The following is a 10007-nucleotide window of genomic DNA, read 5'->3' as shown; positions in this document are numbered from 1 at the left end:
AAACGTAAGCTCTGCTGTTGATGGAAAATGAATCCCACTGGTGGGAACGCGACTACGAACTGAGAATTTCCAGAGGTGTTTCCTCTGCGGCTTCCTACCGACCCTATTGTATCCTACCAATGCAATTAAAGAAATACTAATACATGAACTAATTATTATAGTCCTCTAATCTCTCTATTATCTATTCAGCGACTCGGTTTCGTGTCTTTAATTTGTTTTTTCTCCCTTGGACCCCAGGCTTTTTCCGTGTCAATTGGGTTTTTCTTGTCTTCTTCCAGGCTTCCACACATTGAAAGCAACTTAACTTATTATACACTTTACAACTTTATTGGGGGTTGGTCATGGTGCCTTGGTGGGCATGTGATTGAAGAAGCATCGGTCATCTCAAGATTCTCAACTCAACTTCGAAGTCCCAAAGTACTATAAAGTGAAGAACTTCGCTGGGGGAGGGGTCTTCACCTTTGATTATCTTACTTCCACCTGCCTCGAATACAACCTAGCCAGATTCATCATCTGGGTTTCTGTTTCATCGAAGAATCACCTGATATTGTATTACAAGAATTAATGTCGTTTACTGATTTCCCCACTACCCACTAACCATTAAGATCGATATAGATACAGTTCCATTGTTTTGGGACCAATCACTTAACCACTGTGACTGTTTTGAAGTGTTTCTGATCTTCAGGCAATGTGATGGCCGGAAATCGAGTTTCCAGTGAAGGTAATGTCCCAGCAAAACAAACCCATATGGAGTTTCTGTTGGGGATGATGAGAAGATTACCAAGGACGGTTTGGCAGATGACATTGAAGGTTGGTAAAGAAGACCCAAGAAGGATTATTCATTCCTTCAAAGTTGGGTTGTCATTGACATTGGTATCCTTGTTGTATCTATTGGAGCCATTGTTTGAAGGAATGGGTCAGAATGCAATTTGGGCTGTCATGACTGTGGTGGTTGTTCTTGAGTTTACTGCAGGTGAGAATTTGCTTGTGCCTGTTCTATTTTAATTAAATTGGCTTTTACTTCCTCTTTTGATCTAACCCATTAATGGAAACTGGTCATCTAGGGGCAACTTTGTGCAAAGGAATAAACAGAGGACTTGGTACTCTTACAGCAGGCTTGTTGGCCTTTCTTATTGAATTTATAGCAGATGAGACTGGTTATGTAGGTCGAGCTATTTTCATTGGAGTTGGAGTACTTTTGATAGGTAATCAATCTTCTTTCTATATATAATGTGGTTGCTAGCTCCCTTGTATTTTCAAGAGCACTGTGACTTGGAATAAGCATAAAATCTCCAAGCCTTTTATTGGAGTTGGTGTACTTAATGAAGCTTCAATCTCCAAACCTTTTATATTTTTTTTATTTTTTTTTTGCATTTTAGAATGTATATGCAGAAGTTCTCAATCTAATGCCTTTCTTCCTCCCCTGTTTCTTCATTTTTCTTTTTTTGGACAGGTGCTGCAAGTACATACACCAGATTCTTTCCTAAAATAAAGAAGAACTATGATTATGGAGTTGTGATATTTCTCTTAACATTTAATCTGATAACTGTATCCAGTTATCGTATGGATGTGCTAACAATGGCATATCAGCGATTCTACACAATCGTAATCGGCTGTGCTATCTGCCTTATAATGAGCCTAGTGGTTTTTCCAAATTGGTCTGGGGAGGACCTCCATAATTCCACTGTCCTCAAGTTGGAAGGGTTAGCAAGATCAATAGAAGGTATGTGTACTTCATGAACATTTAACTTGCACATCTAAATGTCATTGCGATAACACCTAAATGTCACACATTGAATATGGAAATAGAGATACTATAAGATGCACATCTTCCCATGTTCAAGTAGTGTAGACTAAGTCTGGTTATGACAGGCACATCACTTGCCTTCTGTGTAAATTATCTGTTTAAGTCATAAAACCTCCAAGTTATCAGTTCAACTCACCTTCCCAAGGTCACAAAACTTAATAGCAGGAAAATTTGAGCCCTGTACTGATTTTAAAAATTATTGTAAGCATCTTGGCTTCTCTTTTATCTTCATCAACAACTATTATCTACTTAATTAACTGTTAAGTCTGTCTCGAATTCTTGATCCATTTTGAAGATTGACCCGATCCGACATATTGTGATGGTTGACCCACGTTTTTGGAGTATATATAATGTACTGTTGCTTGTTGAGAAAGTCATTGTATTCTAGGGTTTTCACAAAGCTAGGGTTTCAGGGCGAGTTCTTCCTCGCCGCTGCTAGGGTGTAATCTCTCTTCTGCATAGTGAATGATCTTCTTCTTCGCCCGAGGACGTAGCACACCACCCTGGTGTGTGAACCTCGTTAAATCTCTGTGTCGTACGGACCTATTGTCTCCCTTTATTCGTGTTTCTTGGTGTTTGATCTAACATTAACTTATGGGTGTTAATCCTGCAGCTTGTGTTAATGAGTACTTCGAAGAATCGGAGAATCAAAGTTTTGAAAATAAATTATTAGAAGACCCCATTTACAAGGATTACAAGGCAGTTCTGGACTCCAAATCCAGTGATGAGACCCTGGTACTCTATTGTTCTCTATTCTATATATATATATATATATATATATAATTTAATACTGCCTAATAACTGTGCTTTTATCTCACACAATTGTGTCATTTAATTTCTTTGTTCTTCACTACTCGGACAAAATTATTCATGACATGTTACTGTTGATTACCTGTAGATAAGAATTTTTTATGTGATATCCATGTTCTCAAATTTAAATTGATCAGGCATTACATGCGAGTTGGGAACCAAGGCATTCAAGACACTGTCACAGATATCCATGGCAACAATATGTGAAACTGGGGACTGTTCTTCGCCATTTTGTGTACACAGCTGTGGCTCTGCTTGGATGTTTGCATTCTGAAATTCAGGTAACTTTAATAACATTATTGCTGTTATTCAACTACAGGTTTACTGTCAAGTTCTATTATCTTTTAGCATGAACACAACATATAATTGTCATCTTACTTTAGTGTGACATTAGGAGAAGCTTTCTTGACCTAAACTTCATCATTGGCTTCATTTATTTTTCCATCAAAAGAATAGTAGCATCAAGCCCCCTGATCTTAAAATTGATATTGATGGTAAGAGTTCATGCAGAGCTAAAACCTTGAGTGCAGGGCATGTAATCTACGGTGCTTTGAAAAGGATATTGATTAGTGACAAGATTGTATTATATTAAACTTTTAACTATATATATTTTATGTGTATGAGTGGTATCAACAGATTGCCATTCCATGATGGCTCAATACAAGATGATCTATACCACTTAATAAAGAAAAGAAGTGATTCATATCATAGTAAATAAAGTATATTTTCCATTAGTAAGTAGATTAGGTAGGGTTTTTAATCAATTTAACAAGGATGGCATGTCATTTTTAATCTGTACTTCTCCTTTATGAACTTTTCTATTAAAATATATCGTTACTTCCCAGAGTTTCAACTATAATGCAACAACAGTTGCCTTACTATTTTACTAGTTAACATCATTGATGTGTAAGCTAGTGCATACGTCCTGAGTTCGAATCCCACTAGGCACACCTTGGGCCACTCACACGGGGGTGTTTAGTACTCTTCACTGCTTTCAGTGAAAGTTGAATGGTTCTCATTCAAACCCGGTATGACTAGGTCCATGCGGTTGTGGGGTCAGTATGGATCCGTAGGACTAGTAAGACCAAAGGCTTGGCTACCCGTCGTTAGCAAAACAAAAAAAGTGTAAGCTAATGCATGGTTGGCATGTTTGAATTCTTGATCCAAGCTATGTTGGTTTATGTATTTTCTTTTTCTCATCTTGAAGTTATTATATAGTTAAATCAAACAAGGGAATGGATGATCATAATACATGCTATAGATTAGTTTAGAATAGATTGAGCTTGGCTGGTCACTTGTAGGACTTTGTACACAAAAAAAAAAAAATTATCACCCTCAAACTTTCTACTAAAATGTTCAAATTTTGATCCAAAATTGTTTGGTTGACTATATTCAGAGTCCACATTCTGTTCGAGCTCTCTTCAAAGATCCATCAATCCGAGTGGCCGGAAAACTATCAGAGGTACTGATGGAACTTGCTGACAGCATTAGAAACCACCGACGCTGCTCTGCAGAGAAACTCTCTGATCAACTCCAAGAAGCATTGCAAGATCTGAATGCTGCGATCAAATCAAAACCTCGACTATTTGGTGGCTCAAATGATAATGAGGCAACCAAGATGCCTGATGCCGTTGCTGCTGCTGCAAATCAAAAGTCCAACAAGGACTTGGGTGTAAGCTTATCCTCTGTCAAGACAGACAACTTGGAGTCACTTGAATGGAAAAGTAAAAGGGTTGAAGACCAGTTAAAGGATTCTGAGCGTCAAAAATTAAGGCCATCATTCAGTAAGATCACTATCACTAGTCTTGAATTCTCTGAAGCACTCCCTTTTGCTGCCTTTGCTTCACTGCTAGTGGAGACAGTTGCAAGGCTTGATCTTGTTATTAGTGAGGTTGAAAAATTGGGAAGGATGGCATGCTTCAAAGAGTTCAAACTTGTAGATGAAATCATAATTACTTCTGAGAAAACGCCAAGAAAGAGCATTGAAGAGCCACAAGTTTTTTCAGGTGGATGTGACTGATAAAGGGTGGTTCTGCATTTATACTCTAATGACCACTGTAGATAGCTATGGTGTATCACTGTAGAAGATTGTTCTTAGTAAGATAAATTGAAGTTGAATTACAAAAAAATCGAAGGTACTCATCTTGATTAATTTCTTGAATCCCAAGGTAGTAGCCAAGCTGGCAATAGGGACTTTTGCCTCAGGCGTGTGGTTTTGAGTTCGACTCCTCTTACCTCTTTGGGGTCATTCACACGGGTTGTTTAGTTCTCTTTTTTTACTTTCAATACAAATTGAACGGGTTAGTATAGGCTCATCGGACTAGTCAAACCCTTGACTTGGATATCCATCATCAGGAAAAGAAATATCTTGATTAATTTCTTGACCAGAAATTGTCTATTTACAAAAATATTTTCTTTTCTGAGAAGTTAAATCTCATGAGGCCACATGAATCTCTTCATCATGGGAAAATTCCACATGGCAGGCTTGGATGAGGTAAATATGGTAGAGAACCCTTACCCATCTCATTGAGCAAGTTTGAGTCGAAAACAAACATGAAAAGTAGTTTTTTTTTTTTTTTTTTTCTTCAGCATTTAGAATGTGAGTTCCTCAAAGTTCTTAAAATTAAATGAGCAATAAATAGCATCTCGTATCCAACCTGTTATTGGACACTGAGATCTCTTATAATGGAGACTTAAGACCTACACTCAGAAGGATTAGCTCTGAATAACAATTTCAGCAATTGCCTGCATGCCATAGAAAAACTATCACAAGGGTACTATCAAAAGGGTATTTTGACAAATGGTTCTTCTTCTTTTTTTTTTCACTATCGAAAAATGTCATTATCTTGTATGCTTTTGGAATTGACATGTGAAATGATAGCAATGGGTTATTGTTGATTCCAATTGTACACATTATCCCATACTTGCTGCTGTAATTCAAGTGTTGTTATTTATCCTCCATTGATAGATTCAATGCATATACACCCCACAACTGTTGTGACTTCAAGGGACCTTGTGTTATAATGGCATATACAAACATGTCTTTCAAGTTTGGCACATTTAACCCAAAAGGTTATTAGAGATCAGATGCATTCCTCTTTTACTGAAAGAACAGTGGAGAGATTGAGCCTATTATTTGGACCGAGTTTTCCTTCAGCCATGTTTCTTCCTTGACAAAGTCCTATGGGTGGTATCCATAGAGTATAGACGCTGTGCTTGGATGCAGGGATCACACGTCCAGAGAGTGTTCATTTCCCCCAAACTAAAATAAGAAATTTCATGAGTTTGTGAGCCACAAGTGTTATGGCATTTTCTAGAGCAACAGTAATTTAAAGAGTTAGAAATAAGGGCCATCATGTCATGATCATTGCAACTGTTCTTAATAGCGAAGCCGGTAATTTTTTTTGTTAAAAATTTACTTCTTAAATTTTAAATAGAATTTTAAATGTTGAAATTTTTTTCAATGTTCGGTTGCAGGAGATAAAATATAATATAAAATGTAATCTTAAGACTTTTCAATGCTTGTTATCTATTTATATTACATGGTGAAATTATTTAAATAATTACATATAATGCCATTATAACAAAATTATGCAACACCTTATCATATGGTTGTAGGAACTATATTTGAATGGGTCTTATAGAGACATGGGCAGCATGTGTGATCGCATTCAAGAAACAAAGGGTGTCCTCAAGATAGTGAAAACTTTACGAGAAAAGATTTTACGGTCAAATTGTGCTTAAAATTTGCTAAAAAAAAGAAAAATGATTTTAGGATTAATTTCTACTAATTTAAATACAAGCAAAGAAAATTAGATTTTATGAAAAAATTTCCTTTCCCATCTAACTTGTGCCAAAACAAATGGACCCAAATGAGGAACAAACATTTACCATAGACTAAATATGACGAGAGAGAGAGAGAAGCCATAATCTCACCATAAGTGAAAATCTACTCATAGTATAGAACAGTACCTCACAGAATCCCCAAGCAGAAAATAGATAAAAATCTCACACTAGTGGAAATCTAGACACTATAGATCAGTATCCCACGATGAGTCGAAGTCTCACATAATAGAGATAAGAATCACAAGAAGGAGAAACTCAATTGTGAGTCAGATACATGTGCTAATATTCTCTTTTAAGAAATATGCATTGAAATTACATTAAAAAACAAAGGGGGGCATGTAACAGATATTTTTTAAAAATGTGCGTTATATACAAACATATACATCCATTTAATTTGGGATGACAATGATTGGGTAGGGGAGAACTCCATTGCAAGCAGTTCAGGATTGGATATAGCTCTTTCTTAAGATCTTTGAAGCTAAAGTTTCTTACTTTCACTGAGCATTCTAACTGGTCCATTCCTCATGTTTCTTTCTCTTTTTTGTAGTAAATATTTACGAATACTTTTAGTGGGCAAGCCTTTAGCATAACAGTTAAGTTGCACTGTTGCGTGAAGTAGGGGGTAAGTAGACAATGTACATTTGCCCCTCCTAGAACAGCGGGAGCTTTATGAAAGTGGTCATTGATACCTTAAAGGGAATGAAGCAGAAAAGGGGGGAAAGGGTAACCCCTCTCTCTCCCTCTTTACTGGCAAATTAGCATAGAATGGTACTTGGAAATTTTCCTCAAAACTAGCTTGGTCCTCTGTTATTTGGGCCTCTTATTTGCAGCCCAGATCCAACCAAAAAAAAAGATTTTATTTGTTTTTTAATCGACTTTTAGATGGCGGATGATGCATCTCAAGCTACCTACTGAAGATCATATTGCTATTAGGGGTATCCTAATGGTTTTAAGATGTTATCTGTCTTCATGTGTCGGAAATCTTCAATCATATTCTATTGGAGTACTGTCCTTTTTCTAGGAAAATATGGTAGCATTTTCTTGATCTTTTGAAGATGTCTTGGCCTGGTGGCCTCTATTCATGATATATATACTTGTTGGAAGAGCAAGGTGTCTTTTTCCCTCTTTCATGCCTGTGGCTAACTAGTTTATCTTAATACCAGTGCATATTTGGCAAGAAAGGAATAGAAGCAGTTTGAAAGTAAAGCTTTTCTTTCAATGTTTGTTTGTTTGGCCTTTTTTTTTTTTTTTTTGAAAAAAGAAAATAAAGCTGAAAAGCAGAAAATACAACATCCATAATAGCGTCAGTTCTAGCTACCCTAGCTAACGATTACCAAAATAAACCAAATTCTTGTGTTTTTTCTTCATAATACAAGATTTAAAAAAAAAAAGTCTTTCATGTTACAAATGTCCATTGAAAAAGAAAACAAGTCCCGGCCTCATTAACTTTGAATAATATTATCTTCTTTAGCCCATGTGTCTCAAGGCTTTAAATCGCGTTGTGTCATGTTAAGGAGGCTAAAGGTTATTAACTAGCCCAGTAATCTCTTCCTAGGCGATGTGAGATTAAACTTTGCACACTCTTACCAATCTCCTAAACCCCCTGTTACTTGCCATATTTTTTGTAGAGACACCTCACCGTTCTTTCAGACGGATATGACACTTACCGTATTCTTAGGTGTCACATTAAAAGCTTTCATTAAAAATAATTATGCAAGAGTTTTGATGGTAAGAGCCCTTGGAATATCTCGCTTCCTCAAATAGGGTATGTACTAGTAGTGAGTACAGGTTAAATGAGATGTAGATAAGATATCCATCGGATTGTGTTGGAAATGGTGGTGAGTGGGACAAAAGGTCTACCATTCTTGACACAATTACTTCGAGTTGTCCAAATGATTATTTCATTCGGGCCTCAATTGATTATTTCATTCTGAGATATCAAATATCGGTGCTTCTACCTTAATGACTTACAAAATTCATTCATTGGGTGATCTTTTAATATCTTGAAGTTTGGGTGCTACTTTTACCAATCTAAATCCTGAGAAATTTATTTAAGTGAAGTAGATCAAGCCAGAGGTAGGATGGATCAAGCTAAATAGTGATGGTTATTCTCTGGGGAATCCAGGTCACACTAGTGCAGTTGGAATTTTTTGAAATAATGTTGGTTTTCCGTAAGGAAGTTTTTATCTTATCTTGGAACCCAGACGAATTACTTGCAGTGTTTTCGGCATTTTTTATTAGAGTACAATTTACCAAGTAAAAAAACTATCAATATCTATGGATTGAGTGTGATTCTAGTTTTGTTGCCCTCAGTATCATTAATGGTTCCATCCCATGGAGATTCAAATGGATTTGGATCCATTATGTTATGTTCTTAGCTCAATTACATGGAAAATAACCCACTGCTATAGGGAGAAAAATATTTTGGTAAATTTCTTGGCTAAAAAGAGTACATGTATGCAATTTTCTAATAGCTGGCCTAATCTACATGCTTTTGTTCATCAGTATGTAATCTACGGCTTTCATGAAAAATCCTAATACCGTTTTGAAAATGGGTGATTGGCTTAAGTGTAACAATTTTTTAGTTCTCTTTAGTTGCTTTAAGGTTCTTGCTGATGGCATTGCAAATGGTGAGTTCCTTGAGCAATAATTGATTTTCCTTGGACTCTGTTGATGGTCATGCCGAAGGCGGAGCCCCAAGACAAATTTGCACCGTATCCCCTAGTTTGTGATGCCTAGACATATATTTTGTGTATCTTTTTATGATTAATATATATTTTGTTGATCTTATAGCATAAAAAAATAAAAAATATAAAGGACGACAATAACTATTGTCAGTGAAAAGTTTGACTCTCATACAGATAATAAATCAAGCTCTGATAAAAAGATGCAGTATACTTGCTAGGAAAAAAAAAAAAGAAAAAGAAAAATGAAAGGGGTATTTAGATATCCGTTACAAAAACTCGTCCCTAAAGACTTTAGGGACTTTATATTTTTTTTTTCAGCACCAAAAATTCATTACTAAACATGGCACTGCTAATGCTTTGAGATGGTTTTTTGGTTTTCCATATAGGCAATCTTTAGCGGCGCTTAATTTCTACCAATAAAAAATCACCATTTAGAGAAAGCTATGACAAGCACCTCCTAGAGGAACTGAATGACCATAATAATAATCACGTTAATTAATGATTAAGGATGCCATTTTCCTGTTTCCCAAACAAAAGATGGTAAGGGGCAAAATTAAGGATGAGAAATTCAAGAGGAGCAAAAGCAGCACTCAAAAGTTTCAAACACCGACCAGAACTGATATTTCCCCATGGGCCATTCGGTTTGGACCCCATTCCCATATGCCCAACTTTCACACCTTTTCCTTTAAATTAACCTCTCCCCACACCATTATCTGTAGGTTCCCAAGATTCCTTGTGGATTCCATTATTTAACTAGTTTGTTCCAACTATATCATATAGAGAATAGGCAAGAAAGACCCTCTTACTAAAACTTAAATTCTCTATTTCGGAAACAAGGTGTTTGAAGACTAAAATTT

General features: G+C 36.2%; 1 protein-coding gene across 1 annotated transcript; it reads left to right on the top strand.

Annotated features, from left to right (window-relative positions):
• Positions 1–398: 398 nt before the first annotated feature.
• On the top strand, positions 399–4806 carry LOC122063830 (aluminum-activated malate transporter 12-like). The gene is made up of 6 exons (XM_042627537.1): positions 399–973; positions 1065–1205; positions 1454–1723; positions 2421–2542; positions 2755–2898; positions 4014–4806. Exons 1-6 carry the CDS (start codon positions 694–696, stop codon positions 4635–4637), a joined length of 1581 nt encoding a protein of 526 aa, XP_042483471.1. The 5' UTR covers positions 399–693; the 3' UTR covers positions 4638–4806.
• The last annotated feature ends 5201 nt before the right edge of the window (positions 4807–10007 follow it).

This window comes from Macadamia integrifolia, unplaced genomic scaffold, assembly GCF_013358625.1.
Source record: "Macadamia integrifolia cultivar HAES 741 unplaced genomic scaffold, SCU_Mint_v3 scaffold1473, whole genome shotgun sequence".
Lineage (NCBI taxonomy): Eukaryota > Viridiplantae > Streptophyta > Magnoliopsida > Proteales > Proteaceae > Macadamia > Macadamia integrifolia.
The sequence above is the reverse complement of the archived record's forward strand: the minus strand, read 5'-3'. Positions and strand labels throughout refer to the sequence as shown.

What these genes read in the sequence shown, in the direction of transcription:
- LOC122063830 (XM_042627537.1), top strand. Translation starts at nt 694, where the DNA reads ATGGCCGGAAATCGAGTTTCCAGTGAAGGTAATGTCCCAGCAAAACAA. An exon ending in TGTTCTTGAGTTTACTGCAG is followed by an intron (nt 974 to 1,064) that starts GTGAGAATTTGC and finishes CTGGTCATCTAG; the next exon opens with GGGCAACTTTGTGCAAAGGA. An exon ending in GTTTGCATTCTGAAATTCAG is followed by an intron (nt 2,899 to 4,013) that starts GTAACTTTAATA and finishes GACTATATTCAG; the next exon opens with AGTCCACATTCTGTTCGAGC.